The 20176-nt window shown below is 43.3% G+C and overlaps 1 protein-coding gene across 1 annotated transcript in view; it reads left to right on the top strand.

Annotated features, from left to right (window-relative positions):
• The window catches only part of SKIC3 (SKI3 subunit of superkiller complex), a 237132-nt gene that overhangs the window by 141081 nt on the left and 75875 nt on the right, over positions 1 to 20176 (top strand). Inside the window, exons 26-30 of the mRNA XM_069751930.1 lie at positions 2120 to 2261; positions 2413 to 2506; positions 4229 to 4306; positions 5430 to 5554; positions 16220 to 16343. Of these exons, the coding sequence (XP_069608031.1) occupies positions 2120 to 2261; positions 2413 to 2506; positions 4229 to 4306; positions 5430 to 5554; positions 16220 to 16343 (563 nt within the window). The remainder of the gene's footprint in view (positions 1 to 2119; positions 2262 to 2412; positions 2507 to 4228; positions 4307 to 5429; positions 5555 to 16219; positions 16344 to 20176) is intronic.

Below are 20176 nucleotides of genomic sequence, written 5' to 3'. Positions count from 1 at the left end.
TCAAAGTCTGCATTCCAAAACGGCGCTCCTTCCTTCCGAGCTCTGCCGTGCGCCCAAACAGTGGTTTACCCCCACATATGGGGAACCAGCATACTCAGGACAAATTGGACAACAACTTTTGGGGTCCAATTTCTCTTGTTACCCTTGTGAAAATAAAAACTTGGGGGCTAAAAAATCTTTTTTGTGGAAAAAAAAAATATTTTTTATTTTCACGACTCTGCATTCTAAACTTCTGTGAAGCACTTGGGCATTCAAAGTTCTCACCACACATCTAGATAAGTTCCATGGGGGGTCTAGTTTCCAAAATGGGGTCACTTGTGGGGGATTTCTACTGTTTAGGCACATCAGGGGCTCTCCAAACGCGACATGGCGTCCAATCTCAATTCCAGCCAATTCTACATTGAAAAAGTAAAGCGGCACTCCTTCTCTTCCAAGCTCTGCGGTGCGCCCAAACAGTGGTTTACCCCCACATATTGGGTATCAGCGTACTCAGGAGAAATTGCACAACAACTTTTGTGGTCTAATTTCTCCTGTTACCCTTGTGAAAATAAAAATTTGTGGGCAAAAAGATCATTTTTGTAGAAAAATGCGATTTTTTTTTTCACGGCTCTACATTATAAACTTCTGTGAAGCACATGGGGGTTCAAAGTGCTCACCACACATCTAGATAAGTTCCTTAAGGGGTCTAGTTTCCAAAATGGGGTCACTTGTGGGGGATTTCTACTGTTTAGGCACATCAGGGGCTCTCCAAACGCGACATGGCGTCCAATCTCAATTCCAACCAATTCTACATTGAAAAAGTAAAACGGCGCTCCTTCACTTCCAAGCTCTGCGGTGCGCCCAAACAGTGGTTTACCCTCACATATGGGGTATCGACGTATTCAGGAGAAATCGCACAACAACTTTTGTGGTCTAATTTCTCTTGTTACCCTTGTGAAAATAAGAATTTGTGGGCGAAAAGATCATTTTTGTGTAAACAAAACGATTTTTTATTTTCACGGCTCTACGTTATAAACTTCTGTGAAGCACTTGGGGGTTCAAAGTGCTCACCACACATCTAGATAAGTTCCTTAAGGGGTCTAGTTTCCAAAATGGTGTCACTTGTGGGGGGTTTCCACTGTTTAGGCACATCAGGGGCTCTCTAAACGTGACATGGTGTCCGATCTCAATTCCAGCCAATTCTGCATTGAAAAAGTCAAACGGCGCTCCTTCACTTCTAAGTTCTGCGGTGCGCCCAAAAAGTGGTTTACCCCCACATATGGGGTATTGGCGTATTCAGGAGAAATTGCATAACAACATTTATGGTTACATTTCTGTTTTTACACTTGTGAAAATAAAAAAAATGGTTCTGAATTAAAATGTTTGCAAAAAAAAGTTAAATGTTCATTTTTTCCTTCCACATTGTTTCAGTTCCTGTGAAGCACGTAAAGGGTTAATAAACTTCTTGAGTGTGGTTTTGAGAACCTTGAGGGGTGTAGTTTTTAGAATGGTGTCACACTTCATTATTTTCTATCATATAGACCCCTCAAAATGACTTCACATGTGATGTGGTCCCTAAAAAAAATGGTGTTGTAAAAATGAGAAATTGCTGGTCAACTTTTAACCCTTATAACTCCCTAACAAAAAAAAAAATTGTTTCCAAAATTGTGCTGATGTAAAGTAGACATGTGGGAAATGTTATTTATTAACTATTTTTCGTGACGTATCTCTCTGATTTAAGGGCATAAAAATACAAAGTTTGAAAATTGCAAAATTTAAAAAATTTTCGCCATATTTCCGTTTTTTTCATAAATAATCGCAAGTAATATCGAAGAAATGTTACCACTAACATGAAGTACAATATGTCACGAAAAAACAATCTCAGAATCAGCGGGATCCATTGAAGCGTTCCAGAGTTATAACCTCATAAAGTGACAGTGGTCAGAATTGCAAAAATTGGCCCGGTCATTAAGTACCAAATTGGCTCTGTCACTAAGGGGTTAATGCATTATGGTTATATCACATTTGATATTAAAGTGTGCATATCTCCAATTCTAGCTAGCTGTGCATCGGGACTTATAAAAAAAACAGTATACCAACTCTGAAAACCATTAATTATTGTTTTATTTGTCTTCTTTAGACCGAGGGAGCAAAAGGATATGCTCACTGGGTCTGTATGACCCTCCTGGATAAAAGCAATAGGAACACAGAGCTGTACCGCTATAACATTGTCCAGATGAATGCTATCACTACGGCTCATCTAGCACTGAGCAAATACACAGGTAACGTGTCCCTGAAATCTCACTCCGGTTCATGTTATTGTATTTCAGGGGTATTTTCTGGTAACTTATGTAGAAATGATTTGACTAAAAAAAATATCGACATTTGTAACAGAAGCGTTACCTTACGTAATACATTGTGTTCTGTCCTTAGAGCGAATACAAAGTGATTCAACCGCATTTGGGATGCTGGGATATTTAAATGAACATCTAAAATTAAAGAGACAAGCAAAGGAGGCTTACGAGAGGTAATGTTGGCAATTACGGTACCTTTTTGTGTAGTGCATAAGTTGCGTTTTTTAGAAACACATTAATAAACTGCCCCTTCAACTGATACACAGCTAAAAACGAATCTATTGCAGTGGCCAAAGGTTTTTAGAATAGGAATTGTTTTTTGTGGAGCTTGTAGTTGATGTTGGAGGCAGGCTGTGATCATGTATGAGAACAGGGCAGCCTGCATGTCCTTTTTTCAGTGGTGCCCATACCAGTTAGGGCTCCAGCCATGATTTCTTCATGTAGGACTTTGCTGCTCCTGGTAATATAAACTCTAGTTTATGTATTGGCTATCTAGGAGGTAATGAGACTCATACTTAGTATTCACTGCTGAACCTTTTCACTTTCGGATTTCTGCATTAAAACTGGTTTTAGTTGGTGGTCTGATGCCAAGATCTGATGGTCTTGGCGTTGAGGTCCACCGGAAAATGAGACCACCTTCACTTAAGATCTTTGACTCTCCAAATGTTATAGTAGGTTTTAAATGCTTGAAAGTCTGAACAGTTCTGTCTGTTTAATACGAATAAACAACAAGTAAGGAAATGTGTGAAGATGAACACGAGGCCCAATTATATTTCCTTTAGTGTATGTGGCACTTTATGTTCGGATTGGATCACAGTAGGATTGCTGACTGGCCTGCAATTCTTGGACAGTGTTTAAAAAATAAAAGCACCTTTTTTTCCTCTATCCGTAGAAAAAATGATTGATGCATCTGTGATTTTTTTTTTAAAGCTGGAGGAACTTGTACAAATTATTTTGAGTTTAGGTTCAGCATTTCACAGTGAAACTAGCTAGTATGAGAATTATGGGCTGCAGACGGATGTCACTTAAAATTTTGAAGAGGTTGTCCACTACTCACACAACCCCTTCTCAATCCTCATGCTTCCCCTTTGTAAAATAACAACGTTAATACTCCCCTCTGGTGCTGTTCCAGCTGTGTCGGCACTGGTTCTCCCGGGGATCACATAACATTTTTATGTCATGCAACCCCTGCGGCCAATCAGCACTGTCTTCACACTCCTCGTCATCAGCCAAGTCGCATACATTCAGAGGAAATGAGAGCTGTTACTCTTTTGTTTCCTTGAGATGTATGTCTGTAGGCGAGGAGAATGTAGCCAGCACTGATTGGCCGCAGGGATCATGTGGCATATCAATGTTATACGATTCTTAGGAGAGCCAGTGCTGACACCACTGAATTAGAACCAATAGAACTGCATCGGAGGTGAGTATTAAGTGTTATTATTTTACAAACAGGAAACATGAGGATTGAGAAGGGTTTTTTTGTGTAGTGGACAATCCTGTTAATTATTTATTATAGCTTTCCAATGCATCAGTAAAAAATATAGGCTGTCTGTGATTTTTTTCATAAGCTGTCTTGAAAAATCAAGTTGGCAACCGTTGTGCACGATTAGCTTCTCCATTAGAAGCTATCTGATTTCTTTTTTTATGGGAAAAATAATTTGGTAAGACTATTTTTCTTGTAAAAAATTGATGAGCGCTTTGTCAGAACCTCATGGACCCATTATAAGTCAGTGGGTCCGTAAGGCAAAAATGGCAACTACAGAGATCATGTGAACAGAGTCTTAGAAAATGACTACTATCTATATTTCTAGTGTTATCTACATGGGATGCAATTACTTCTGCACTTTCAAGATGTTTGTGTGATAGGTTCATGTTTCTCCATTTTGTCTTCATAGAGCAATGTCCATTCTACGAGATACAGAAGACAAAGACCATTATAATTCTGCACTTCGACATTACGGACGGTCACTTTGGTAAATTATTTTTGTGATCATTGTCTCAAAAGTACAATAATAGAGCAGCTCAGCCAGATCCTAATAATGTGGTATGATGATTAGTAAAATAAGGGCTACAGGGTGTATTACAGATTTAGAGGCCAGACGTATACTGGCCACCAACAGTCTTATAGAAATTTTGTAGAGACTCTGTTCTCTTCTGTTTACAACTGGCATATGACATGTAATGGTATGTATAATGGAGCAGCATGATGCTTGTTTGACCACAGCTCGCTTTATTCGCTACCCAACTACGAGAGATACCAGAGCGCATCACTCCGACAGGACCATAGAGAATAAATAGAGTGGTGTCGGACATGCACCCTGCTAATCCATAGTTATGGGGATTAAAGTGCCCCTTTCTCACAATCTGTGGGTGACCTATGGAAATGCGATAACTTATCATATACACATACTATGATGATCGGTGGGGTTCCCAGCGGTTGGACTTATTGACCTCATTATTTATCCTGTGAGTAGATGAACACTTCTTCCTACCAGAATGGCCTTATAGAAGTTTCTCACAGATTTGATTTCAAGATGAGAATGTTAACTCAACTTTCTATGCAATCTGTGTCATTTATTTTATTTTTATGTTTTTGAGCACAAAAAATATCACCAAAAGTTACATGTTATATTGTGTGGCTTACTTTTGCCATATAGATTGGAAAATCTTCCGGTATATATGTCATACCTATTCTTAGCCTCGTGATTTCTCAGAGTTCCCTCTTTTTAATTTTTAAACAATTTTCCCTAAATATTATTTTGTGCAGGTTACTCATTGTTATAATAGGAACCCAAGGACAACACATAGAAATGTATTTGTAAAGGCTGCACATTTAGAGTAAAAGAATTAAGATTTTACCAAAATTAGGCATGTACAGAGCCACATTAAGTAGAGGAAATGGTTGAATAAATGTATAATAATAAATAGGATACCTTCTATATAAGAAGTTTGGAACGAAAGGAAAGTTAAACAGTTTTAATATTCCTCAGTCAACAGATGAGGTGAAATCATGGAGTAAAAAGTGTTTTTAATTTTGACATTTGTATTTGAAGCAAACTTGAATGATGAGATGACAATGACCCTTCTGTTCTTCAGTGCTGTAGGTCAGTATGATGAAGCCATTAAAGCCTACAGTTCTACGCCTCTGACAGCGCTTGATGACCTCACTGGATTGGCTCTTGCTTACTTCAAGAAAGGACTTCTACAAGAAAGTATGAAAGGTAAATGTAAATCTTTGTGTGATATGCAATAAAGCCCTTTAAAGAGATCTCTCACCAAATTTTTCATGCTGAACTGGATACCGGATATAATAGTGGCTGCAGAGAAGATTAACCCCTTAGTGACATAGCCAATTTGGTACTTAATGACCGAGCCAATTTTTGCAATTCTGACCACTGTCACTTTATGAGGTTATAACTCTGGAACGCTTCAACGGATCCTGCTGATTCTGAGATATTTTTTTCGTGACATATTGCACTTCATGTTAGTGGTAAAATTTCTTCGATATTACTTGCGATTATTTATGAAAAAAAATGGAAATATGGCGAAAATTTTTAAAATTTTGCAATTTTCAAACTTTGTATTTTTATGCCCTTAAATCAGACAGATATGTCACAAAAAATAGTTAATAAATAACATTTCCCACATGTCTACTTTACATCAGCACAATTTTGGAAACAAATTTTTTTTTTGTTAGGGAGTTATAAGGGTTAAAAGTTGACCAGCAATTTCCCAATTTTACAACACCTTTTTTGAGGGGTCTATATGATAGAAAATAACGAAGTGTGACACCATTCTAAAAATTACACCCCTCAAGGTTCTCAAAACCACATTCAAGAAGTTTATTAACCCTTTACGTGCTTCACAGGAACTGAAACGATGTGGAAGGAAAAAATGAACATTTAACTTTTTTTGCAAACATTTTAATTCAGAACCATTTTTTTTATTTTATAAGTGTAAAAACAGAAATGTAACCATAAATTTTGTTATGCAATTTCTCCTGAATACGCCAATACCCCATATGTGGGGGTAAACCACTGTTTGGGCGCACCGCAGAGCTTGGAAGTGAAGGAGCGCCGTTTGACTTTTTCAATGTAAAATTGGCTGGAATTGAGATCGGACGCCATGTCACGTTTAGAGAGCCCCTGATGTTCCTAAACAGGGGAAACCCCCCACAAGTGACACCATTTTGGAAACTAGACCCCTTAAGGAACTTATCTAGATGTGTGGTGAGCATTTTGAACCCCCATGTGCTTCACAGAAGTTTATAACGTTGAGCCGTGAAAATAAAAAATCGCATTTTTGCTACAAAAATGATCTTTTTGCCCCCAAATTTTTATTTTCACAAGGGTAACAGGAGAAATTAGACCACAAAAGTGGTAGTGCAATTTCTCCTGAGTACGTCGATACCCAATATGTGGGGGTAAACCACTGTTTAGGCGCACCGCAGAGCTTGGAAGAGAAGGAGTGCAGTTTTACTTTTTCAATGTAGAATTGTCTGGAATTGAGATCGGACGCCATGTCGCGTTTGGAGAGCCCCTGATGTGCCTAAACAGTGGAAACCCCCCACAAGTGACACCATTTTGGAAACTAGACCCCCCATGGAACTTATCTAGATGTGTGGTGAGAACTTTGAATGCCCAAGTGCTTCACAGAAGTTTACAATGCAGAGTCGTGAAAATAAAAAATATTTTTTTTCCACAAAAAAGATATTGTAGCCCCCAAGTTTTTATTTTCACAAGGGTAACAGGAGAAATTGGACCGCAATAGTTGTCCAATTTATCCCGAGTACACTGATGTGCCATATGTGGGGGTAAACCACTGTTTGGGCGCACGGCAGAGCTCGGAAGGGAAGGAGCGCTGTTTTGGAATGCAGACTTAGATAGAATGGTCTGTGGGCGTTATGTTGCGTTTGTAGAGCCCCTGATGTACCTGTTATGGACCTGGTGGTTAGGAGCACCCGGCACGACCTGATAGTTAAACTGACACAGGACAAGCTCTGGGATGTGGGAGCTCTGCTGACCGCAACCCCTAATCCTATCACAACAAATAGAAATAGCCGTGGAGCGTTCCTGACTCTCCCTAGACTCCTCTTCACAGCCTAAGAGCTAGCTAGCCCTAGAGATAGAAAATAAAGCCTACCTTGCCTCAGAGAAATTCCCCAAAGGAAAAGGCAGCCCCCCACATATATTGACTGTGAGTAAAGATGAAAGCCACAAACGCAGAAATGAAACAGGTTTCAGCAAAGGGAGGCCAGACTTACTAAACAGACAGAGGATAGGAAAGGTATCTTTGCGGTCAGCACAAAAAACTACAAAAGACCACGCAGAGTGTGCAAAAAGACCTCCGCACCGACTAACGGTGTGGAGATGCCACTCTGCATCCCAGAGCTTCCAGCTAGTAAGGCAAAATCATGATATTCAGCTGGACAAGGCAACAATGAACAAATAATAACTGGCAGGAACTTAGCTTCTGCTGGAGTAGACAGGTCACCAGAAAGATCCAAGAGCGAACTGAACAAATGCAGGAACATTGACAGCTGGCATGGAGTAACGATCTGAGTGGAGTTAAATAGAGCAGCCAACCAAAGGATAAATCACGTCACCTGTGGAAGGAGCCTCAGAAGCAGCAGCTCCACTCACAGCCACCAGAGGGAGTCCATGGACAGAACTCGCCGAAGTACCATTCACGACCACAGGAGGGAGTTCGACTACAGAATTCACAACAGTATCCCCCCCCTTGAGGAGGGGTCACCGAACCCTCACCAGAGCCCCCAGGCCGATCAGGATGAGCCAAATGAAAGGCACGAACTAGATCGGCAGCATGAACATCAGAGGCAAAAACCCAGGAATTATCTTCCTGACCATAACCCTTCCACTTGACCAGGTACTGGAGTTTCCGTCTCGAAACACGAGAATCCAAAATCTTCTCCACCACATACTCCAACTCCCCATCGACCAACACCGGGGCAGGAGGATCAACGGAGGGAACCATAGCTGCCACGTATCTCCGCAACAACGACCTATGGAATACATTATGGATGGCAAAAGAAGCTGGAAGGTCCAAACGAAATGACACAGGATTAAGAACTTCAGAAATCTTATATGGCCCAATAAAACGAGGCTTAAACTTAGGAGAGGAAACCTTCATAGGAACATGACGAGATGACAACCAAACCAAATCCCCAACACGAAGTCGGGGACCAACACAGCGCCGGCGGTTAGCGAAACGTTGAGCCTTCTCCTGGGACAATGTCAAATTGTCCACCACATGAGTTTAAATCTGCTGTAACCTGTCCACCACCGTATCCACACCAGGACTGTCCGAAGGCTCAACCTGCCCTGAAGAGAAACGAGGATGGAAACCAGAATTACAGAAAAAAGGAGAAACCAAAGTAGCCGAGCTGGCCCGATTATTAAGGGCGAACTCAGCCAAAGGCAAGAAGGACACCCAATCATCCTGATCAGCAGAAACAAAGCATCTCAGATATGTTTCCAAAGTCTGATTAGTTCGTTCGGTTTGGCCATTAGTCTGAGGATGGAAAGCCGAAGAAAAAGACAAATCAATGCCCATCTTAGCACAAAAGGACCGCCAAAACCTCGAAACAAACTGGGAACCTCTGTCCGAGACGATGTTCTCCGGAATGCCATGCAAACGAACCACATGCTGGAAAAACAATGGCACCAAATCAGAGGAGGAAAGCAATTTAGACAAGGGTACCAAATGGACCATCTTAGAGAAGCGATCACAAACCACCCAAATGACCGACATCCTTTGAGAAACAGGGAGATCAGAAATAAAATCCATGGAAATATGCGTCCAGGGCCTCTTCGGGACCGGCAAGGGCAAAAGCAACCCACTGGCACGAGAACAGCAGGGCTTAGCCCGAGCACAAGTCCCACAGGACTGCACAAAAGAACGCACATCCCGTGACAAAGAAGGCCACCAAAAGGATCTAGCCACCAAATCTCTGGTACCAAAGAATCCAGGATGACCAGCCAACACCGAATAATGAACCTCAGAGATAACCCTACTAGTCCATCTATCAGGGACAAACAGTTTCTCCGTTGGACAACGGTCAGGTCTATCAGCCTGAAACTTCTGCAGCACGCGCCGCAAATCAGGGGAGATGGCAGACAAAATTACCCCCTCTTTAAGAATACCCGCCGGCTCCGGAACACCCGGAGAGTCAGGCACAAAACTCCTTGACAGGGCATCAGCCTTCACATTCTTAGATCCCGGAAGGTATGAAACCACAAAATCAAAACGGGAGAAAAAGAGCGACCATCGAGCCTGTCTAGGATTCAACCGTTTGGCAGACTCGAGATAAGTCAAATTCTTGTGATCCGTCAAGACCACCACGCGATGTTTAGCTCCTTCAAGCCAATGTCGCCACTCCTCGAATGCCCACTTCATGGCCAACAACTCTCGATTGCCAACATCATAATTGCGTTCAGCAGGCGAGAATTTTCTAGAAAAGAAGGCACATGGTTTCATCACCGAGCCATCAGAACTTCTTTGCGACAAAACAGCCCCTGCTCCAATCTCAGAAGCATCAACCTCGACCTGAAACGGGAGCGAAACATCTGGCTGGCACAACACAGGGGCAGAAGAAAAACGACGCTTCAACTCCTGAAAAGCCTCTACAGCTGCAGAGGACCAATTGACCACATCAGCACCTTTCTTGGTCAAATCAGTCAATGGTTTAGCAATACTAGAAAAATTAGCGATGAAGCGATGGTAAAAATTAGCAAAGCCCAGGAACTTCTGCAGGCTCTTCACAGATGTCGGCTGAGTACAATCATAAATGGCCTGAACTTTAACAGGGTCCATCTCGATAGTAGAAGGGGAAAAAATGAAACCCAAAAATGAAACCTTCTGAACTCCAAAGAGACACTTTGACCCCTTCATAAACAAGGAATTCGCACGAAGGACCTGGAACACCATTCTGACCTGCTTCACATGAGACTCCCAATCATCCGAAAAGACCAAAATGTCATCCAAATATATAATCATGAATCTATAGATGTCATGCATAAAGGACTGAAACACAGATGGAGCATTAGAAAGCCCGAATGGCATAACCAGGTACTCAAAATGGCCCTCGGGCGTATTAAATGCTGTTTTCCATTCATCGCCCTGTTTAATTCGCACAAGATTATACGCCCCTCGAAGATCTATCTTGGTGAACCAATTAGCCCCCTTAATCCGAGCAAACAAATCAGACAGCAGCGGCAAAGGATACTGAAATTTGACTGTGATCTTATTGAGAAGGCGGTAATCAATACAAGGTCTCAAAGAGCCTTCCTTCTTGGCCACAAAAAAGAACCCTGCTCCCAATGGTGACGACGACGGGCGAATATGACCCTTCTCCAAGGATTCCTTTATATAGCTCCGCATAGCGGCGTGCTCTGGCACAGATAAATTAAACAGTCGGCCCTTAGGAAACTTACTACCAGGAACCAAATTAATAGCACAATCGCAATCCCTATGAGGAGGTAGGGCACCGGATTTGGGCTCTTCAAATACATCCCGGTAATCTGATAAAAACTCAGGGACCTCAGAAGAAGTGGAAGGCGAAATTGACAACAATGGAACATCACCATGTACCCCCTGACAACCCCAGCCGGACACAGACATAGATCTCCAATCCAACACTGGATTATGGACCTGTAGCCATGGCAACCCCAAAACGACCACATCATGCAGATTATGCAACACCAAAAAGCGAATATCCTTCTGATGTGCAGGAGCCATGCACATGGTCAATTGGGTCCAGTACTGAGGCTTATTCTTGGCCAAAGGCGTAGCATCAATTCCTCTCAATGGAATAGGATGCTGCAAGGGCTCCAAGAAAAAACCAGAGCGCCTGGCAAACTCCAAGTCCATCAAATTCAGGGCAGCGCCTGAATCCACAAATGCCATAACAGAATAGGACGACAGAGAGCAAATCAGAGTAACGGACAAAAGAAATTTAGACTGTACCGTACCAATGGTGGCAGACCTAGCGAACCGCTTAGTGCGCTTAGGACAATCGGAGATAGCATGAGTGGATTCACCACAGTAAAAACACAGCCCATTCCAACGTCTGTGTTCTTGCCGTTCAGCTCTGGTCAAAGTCCTATCACACTGCATAGGCTCAGGCCTATGCTCAGAGAATACCGCCAGATGGTGCACAGCTTTGCGCTCACGCAAGCGCTGATCGATCTGAATGGCCAAGGACATAGACTCATTCAGACCAGCAGGGGTGGGAAATCCCACCATGACATCCTTAAGGGCTTCAGAAAGACCCTTTCTGAAAATTGCCGCCAGGGCACACTCATTCCACTGAGTAAGCACAGACCACTTTCCAAACTTCTGACAGTACACCTCCGCTTCATCCTGACCCTGACACAAAGCCAGCAAGATTTTCTCTGCCTGATCCACTGAATTTGGTTCATTATAAAGCAATCCAAGCGCCAGAAAAAACGCATCAACATCACGCAATGCAGGATCTCCTGGCGCAAGGGAAAATGCCCAGTCTTGAGGGTCACCACGCAACAAAGAAATAATGATTTTTACTTGTTGAACGGGGTCACCAGAGGAGCGGGGTTTCAAAGCTAGAAACAGTTTACAATTATTTTTGAAATTCAAGAACTTAGATCTATCCCTAGAAAATAAATCAGGAATAGGAATTCTAGGCTCTAACATCGGATTCTGAACCACAAAATCTTGAATGTTTTGTACCCTTGCAGTGAGATGATCCACACAAGAGGACAGACCTTGAATGTCCATATCTACACCTGTGTCCTGAACCACCCAAAGGTTTAGGGGAAAAGAAAGACAAAACACAGTGCAAAGAAAAAAAATGGTCTCAGAACTTCTCTTATCCCTCTATTGAGATGCATTAATACTTTGGGCCAGCTGTACTGTTATGGACCTGGTGGTTAGGAGCACCCGGCACGACCTGATAGTTAAACTGACACAGGACAAGCTCTGGGATGTGGGAGCTCTGCTGACCGCAACCCCTAATCCTATCACAACTAGAAATAGCCGTGGAGCGTTCCTGACTCTCCCTAGACGCCTCTTCACAGCCTAAGAGCTAGCTAGCCCTAGAGATAGAAAATAAAGCCTACCTTGCCTCAGAGAAATTCCCCAAAGGAAAAGGCAGCCCCCCACATATATTGACTGTGAGTAAAGATGAAAGTCACAAACGCAGAAATGAAACAGGTTTCAGCAAAGGGAGGCCAGACTTACTAAACAGACAGAGAATAGGAAAGGTATCTTTGCGGTCAGCACAAAAAACTACAAAAGACCACGCAGAGTGTGCAAAAAGACCTCCGCACCGACTAACCGTGCGGAGATGCCACTCTGCATCCCAGAGCTTCCAGCTAGCAAGACAAAATCATGATATCCAGCTGGACAAGGCAACAATGAACAAATAATAACTGGCAGGAACTTAGCTTCTGCTGGAGTAGACAGGTCACCAGAAAGATCCAAGAGCGAACTGAACAAATGCAGGAACATTGACAGCTGGCATGGAGTAATGATCTGAGTGGAGTTAAATAGAGCAGCCAACCAAAGGATAAATCACGTCACCTGTGGAAGGAACCTCAGAAGCAGCAGCTCCACTCACAGCCACCAGAGGGAGTCCATGGACAGAACTCACCGAAGTATCATTCACGACCACAGGAGGGAGTTCGACAACAGAATTCACAACATGTACCTAAACAGTAGTAACCCCCCACAAGTGACCCCATTTTGGAAACTAGACCCCCCAAGGAACTTATCTAGATGTGTGGTGAGAACTTTGAATGCCCAGGTGCTTCACAGAAGTTTAGAATTCAGAGTCGTGAAAATAAAAAAATATTTTTTTTTCCACAAAAAAGATTTTGTAGCCCCCAAGTTTTTATTTTCACAAGGGTAACAGGAGAAATTGGACCCCAAAAGTTGTTGTCCAATTTATCCCGAGTACGCTGATGCCCCATATGTGGGGGTAACCCACTGTTTGGGCGCACGGCAGAGCTCAGAAGGGAGGGAGCACCATTTGACTTTTTGAGCGCAAAATTGGCTGTCGTGTTTGGAGACCCCCTGATGTACCTAAACAGTGGAAACCCCCCAATTCTAGCTCCAACCCTAACCCCAACACACCCCTAACCCGATCCATAATCCTAATCACTAACCCTAACGATAATCACAACCCTTACCCCAAAACAACCCTAATGTCAACCCTAACCATAACCCTAATCAAAACCCTAAATCCAGCACACCCCTAATCCTAATCTCAACCCTAACCTCAAACTAACCCTATTCCCAATACACCCCTAATCACAACCCTAACCTTAACCCTAATCCCAAACCTAACCCTAATCCCAAGCGTAACCCTAATTACAACCCTAACCCTAATACCAACTCTAATCCAAACCCTAACCCCAAATCTAACCTTAACTTTAGCCCCAACCCTAGCCCTAACTTTAGCCCCAACCCTAACCCTAGCCCTAAGGCTACTTTCACACTTGCGTCATTTGGCATCCGTCGCAATCCGTCGTTTTGAACAAAAAACGGATCCTCCAAATGTGCCCGCAGGATGCGTTTTTTTGCCCATAGACTTGTATTGCCGACGGATCGTGACAGATGGCCACACGTCGCGTCCGTCGTGCACTGGATCAGTTTTGTTTTGGCGTACCGTCGGCACAAAAAACGTTCAATGTAACTTTTTTTGTACGTCGCGTCCGCCATTTCTGACCGCGCATGCGTGGCCGTAACTCCGCCCCCTCCTCCCCAGGACATAGATTGGGCAGCGGATGCGTTGAAAAACTACATCCGCTGCCCACGTTGTGCACAATTTTCACAACGTGCGTCGGTATGTCGGGCCGACGCATTGCGACGGCCCCGTACCGACGTAAGTGTGAAAGAACCCTAACCCTAAATTTAGCCCCAACCCTAGCCCTAACCCTAGCCCTAACCCTAGCTCTAACCCTAGCCCTAACCCTAGCCCTAACCCTAACCCTAGTCCTAACTCTAGCCCTAGACCTAACACTAACCCTAATTTTAGCCCCAACTGCTCTTCTCCTGTCGGCCGGCAGATGGCGATAGATGGCGGGCGCCATGCGCATGCGCCCGCCATTTTCTTTTGCCCAGAAGACGCCGGCGGCCAGGAGGAGCAGCAGGAGGATCCAGGGACACCGGTAAGTATAATAGGGTCCCCGAATCCCCCTATTTCTCTGTCCTCTGATGTGCGATCACATCAGAGGACAGAGAATTACACTTTGATTTTTTTTTTTTTTTTTGCGGTCGCCGGTAAACAGTTAATTACCGGCGATCGCAAAACAGGGGTCGGTAAAACCGACCCCGATCATGTTCTTTGGGGTCTCGGCTATCCACCGGCAGCCGAGACCCCAAAGATTCTCCCGGTGCCGGCCGGCGGGCGCACTGCGCATGCGCCCGCCATTTTGAAGATGGCGGCGCCCACCGGGAGCCACGAGGAGCATCGGGGGAGATAGGTGAGTATCGGGGGGCTACCTGGGACCCCTTTTCTCTGTCCTCTGATGTGCGATCACATCGGAGGACAGAGAAATTAAAAAGAGATCGCGTTTTTTTTTTTTTTGCGATCACCGGTTAATGGTTAATTACCGGCGATTGCAAATGCGGGGTCGGTTAAAACCCCCCCGAATCATGTTCTCTGGGGTCTCGGCTACCCCAGGCAGCCGAGACCTCGGAGAAAATCCGACTCTGGGGGGCGCTATTCACTTTTTCCACAGCGCCGTTAATTAACGGCGCTGTGCTTTAAGTACCCTTAGCGGCCGCCGTTAAAAGGCGTATCGGCGGTCGCTAAGGGGTTAAACACTTTTTTTTTTTTTAAATGTTGCCGTTCTGTTGCAGCGATATTAGCAATCAAAGTATTTGGCACCTATTGAGTTAACTTTTTTATTAAATCTAGTCACACAGATTTTAATGGTGGCGTGTACTTTTTCTCTTTGTATGATGCTGACCAATCATAAGCACAGAGCAATACTCAAAGGGAAGAAGAACAACCCCCCCCCCCCAACATAGTTTAGGTTTCTCAGTGTGTGAGATTTAATGCTACTGCCCTGATATCCTGATGCAACCTCCTGCATGAGTCAGTGTGGGGGAGGGGCAGTGCAGCTGACTTTAGCTGTGTCACATTGCAAACCCTTCTGTCAACTCTCCTAATTACTGAGTGTGTCAATAATAATTACAGTTATGTCTGCTGTGCTCAAGCAACTTGTTTGCAGTGAAATCAGGGATGCATTACGACTCACTCATGTCTCACCTGCCTGTTTTGAATTATTTTTGGGTGAGATGTAATGGCAACCTGCTCTGTTATCACTGCAGAGTGATTACAAGTTTAGCACAGCAGACACAAGTGTGATACTGACACTCTGGGTATGTGCACACGTTTAGGTTTTTTCACGTTTTTTTCACGTTTTTTCGCTATAAAAACGCATTAAAAACGCATACACATGCATTCCTATCATTTAGAATGCATTCTCCAATTTTTGTGCACATGATGCGTTTTTCTCTATCGCCTCTCATTGTTTTATTGCCGATTTCCGTACAGCTGCTTGTTGTGATCTTTAAACATCTTTTTTTATGCCATTGTGCCATCATTAGATCCCTTAATATGATTGCCTATTAGTTATATGTTTAACCCTGCTGTTCTGTTGGTCAAAAATGACCGACTTTGAACTTCAATATTCTTTAAAATATTCAAGATGCGGCTCTGAAACCCGTGGCCGACCGACCCATCCTCATTTAAGTCAATCAACCACAAGTTTCAGAACCGCATCTTGAACACCCCAAAAAATACCAAAGTTCAAAATAGGTCTCCCCAGACCGAACAGAACAGCAGGGTTAACCGTGGTGGTTTTCTTATGTATTATTAGTGTACAAAACAGCCTTGTCTACTGCCAAGACCGAGCAGGAAAAAGCGCACATCCTCACCGCCATGGCAGTAATAGAGTACAGACAGGGGAACATGGATTCCTGCAAAACACTCCTGTTTAAATGGTAAGAGGTCACTGACCGAAAGTTGTTTGTTTCTGTTAACAGATCATTATAGATTTCTGCCGCTGCAGACCGGGTCTTATACATGTTGATTATTATATACATGTATCCATCACTGCAGACAGGGTCTTATACATGTCGATTAATATATATATGTGTGTCCATCACTGCAGACAGGGTCTTGTACATGTCGATTAATATATATATGTGTGTCCATCACTGCAGACATGGTCTTGTACATGTCGATTAATATATATATGTGTGTCCATCACTGCAGACAGGGTCTTATACATGTCGATTAATATATATATGTGTGTCCATCACTGCAGACAGGGTCTTGTACATGTCGATTAATATATATATATGTGTCCATCACTGCAGACAGGGTCTTATACATGTCGATTAATACTATATATATATGTGTGTCCATCACTGCAGACAGGGTCTTATACATGTCGATTAATATACCGTATATATGTGTGTCCATCACTGCAGACAGGGTCTTGTACATGTCGATTAATATATATATATATATATATACATATATATATATATATATGTGTCCATCACTGCAGACAGGGTCTTTTACGAGGGGCGATCCAAAAGTAATGATAATCAATGTCGATTAATATATATATGTGTCCATCACTGCAGACAGGGTCTTATACATGTCGATTAATATATATATATATATGTGTCCATCACTGCAGACAGGGTCTTTTACGAGGGGCGATCCAAAAGTAATGATAATCAATGTCGATTAATATATATATGTGTCCATCACTGCAGACAGGGTCTTGTACATGTCGATTAATATATATATGTGTCCATCACTGCAGACAGGGTCTTATACATGTCGATTAATATATATATATATATATGTGTCCATCACTGCAGACAGGGTCTTTTACGAGGGGCGATCCAAAAGTAATGATAATCAATGTCGATTAATATATATATGTGTCCATCACTGCAGACACGGTCTTATACATGTCGATTAATATATATATGTGTCCATCACTGCAGATAGGGTCTTATACATGCCCATTATTATATATGTGTCATCACTGCAGACCGGGTCCTATATGTGGTGATTATTATTTATGTGTCCATCCCTGCAGACCAGGTCTTATACATGCCCATTATTATATATATGTCCATCCCTGCAGACCAGGTCTTAGGCTACGTTCACATTGGCGTTCCGCCAATGTGCGTCGCTGTTGCGCCGGCGAAGCAGCGGCGACGCGCCCCTATGTTTAACATAGGGGACGCGTGCGTTTTTTGGGTGGCGTTTTTCGACACTTGCGTCGTTTTCGACGCTAGCGTCGGACGCAAGAAAATGCAACAAGTTGCATTTTCTGTGCGTCCGATTTTGGTCAAAAAACGACGCACGCGTCGCAAAACGCGCGCATTTTTGCGTGCGTTTGCGCGCGTTTTTGCGTGCGTCGCGCGTTGCGTCGCCGACGCAGGGCGGCGCAACGCTAGTGTGAACGTAGCCTTATACATGCCCATTATTATATATATGTCCATCCCTGCAGACCAGGTCTTATACATGCCCATTATTATATACCGTATATGTCCATCCCTGCAGACCAGGTCTTATACATGCCCATTATTATCATTATTATATATGTGTCCATCATTGCAGACCGGGTTTTATATATGCCCATTATTATATATGTGTCCATCATTGCAGACCGGGTTTTATATATGCCCTTTATATATATTTCTATCACAGCAGACTGGGTCTTATACATGCCCATTATTATATATTTTTCTACCACTCTGCACATAATGTTATACATGACAATTATTACAGATTTTCAATTTTCTGGTCTCTTTTCCAGTTATACTAATATACTATTGTCTAATCCTTTGTGTCAGTTCTCATGGGTTTTTGACTATATTCAAAGTCCCGTAATTGTCCAGCAGACCAAAAGTATTTTCTGTTAATAACTATATTTTGTATACCGTATATACTCGAGTATAAGCCGAGAATTTCAGCCCATTTTTTTAGGCTGAAATTGCCCTTCTTGGCTTATACTCGAGTCATACCCAGGGGTCGGCAGGGGAGGGGGAGCAGCAGCTGTGTAATCATACTCACCTGCTCCTGGCGCAGTCCCTGCACGTTCCTGGTTCTCCGGGCGCTGACAGCTTCTTCCTGTAGTGAGCGGTCACATGGTACCGCTCATTACAGTAATGAGTATCGACCCCACTCCACTCCCATAGGGGTGGAGCCGCATATTCATTACTGTAATGAGTGGTACCATGTGACCGATCACTACAGGAAGAAGCTGCCGGCGCCCGGACAACCAGGGACATCCAGGGACCGCGCCAGGAGCAGGTGATTATAACGCAGTGCGCGATATTCACCTGCTCACCGTTCCACCACCGCCGGCCGCTGCTCCGTCTTCCTCTGCAGTGACGCTCAGGTCAGAGGGCGCGATGATGCGATTAGTGTGCGCGCCCCCTCTGCCTGAACAGTCAGTGCAGAGGACGGAGAAGACGCAGCGGCGGCCGGCGGTGGTGGAACAGGGAGCAGGTGAATATAGCAAATGCCAGGGGCCTGAGCGACGAGGGGTGAGTATGTCATTTTTTTTTTTTTTTTTATCGCAGCAACAGCATATGGGGCAAATGTTTACATGGAGCATCTTATGGAGCCATAATCAATGTGCAGCTTTATATGGGGCAAATGTCTACATGGAGCATCTTATGGGACATAATCAATGTTTGTGCAGCTTTACATGGGGCAAATATCTTTATGGAGCATCTTATGGGGCCATAATCAGCATTTGTGCAGCATTATATGGGGCAAATGTCTGTATGGAGCATCTTATGTGGCCATAATCCGCATTTGTGCAGCATTATATGGGGCAAATGTCTGTATGGAGCATCTTATGGGGCCATAATCAGCATTTGTGTAGCATTATATGGGGCAAATGTCTGTATGGAGCATCTTATGTGGCCATAATCCGCATTTGTGCAGCACTATATGGGGCAAATGTCTGTATGGAGCATCTTATGGGGCCATAATCAACATTTGTGCAGCATTATATGGGGCATATTTTAATATGGAGCATCTTATGGGGCCATCATTAACCTTTGTGCAGCATTATATGGGGCATATTTTAATATGGAGCATCTTATAGGGCCATCATTAATTTTTGTGCAGCATTATATGCGGTATATTTTAATATGGAGCATCTTATGGGGCCCATCAAACCTTATGGAGCATTATACGGGGCAAACGTATCTATGGAGCATCTTATGGGGCCATAATCAACATTTGTGCAGAATTATATGGGGCATATTTTAATATGGAGCATCTTATGGAGCCCATCATAAACTGTATGGAGCATTATATGGGGCTCCTGATTCAATATGGATATTCAAAAACACTTAACCTACTTATGTCTCAATTAATGTTACTTTTATTGGTGTCTATTTTTACTTTTGACATTTACCGGTAGCTGCTGCATTCTCCACCCTAGGCTTATACTCGAGTCATTAAGTTTTCCCTGTTTTTTGTGGCAAAAATAGGGGTCTCGGCTTATACTCTGGTCAGCTTATACTCAAGTATATACGGAAGTACCTGACTGTTCTGGTTTCATCTTTGCTGTCCTGTTACTGGCAGCCCTAATTCCATGTTGGTCTCCACATGGTGTGTGAACTTCCTTCCCCTATAGGTGTCAGCATGTGTCCTTTGATGTGTTTAATATGGGCTGTCTGACTCCATTCAATATAAAAGCCAGCTATTTTCTTTGTCTCTGCGTCAGCCTAAACAGAGAAGGAGGCTGGTTTAGTTATTGGAATAAGTTAGCCATCCCCTCAGCTAC

This window comes from Ranitomeya imitator, chromosome 1 (assembly GCF_032444005.1).
Source record: "Ranitomeya imitator isolate aRanImi1 chromosome 1, aRanImi1.pri, whole genome shotgun sequence".
NCBI lineage: Eukaryota > Metazoa > Chordata > Amphibia > Anura > Dendrobatidae > Ranitomeya > Ranitomeya imitator.
The sequence above is the reverse complement of the archived record's forward strand: the minus strand, read 5'-3'. Positions and strand labels throughout refer to the sequence as shown.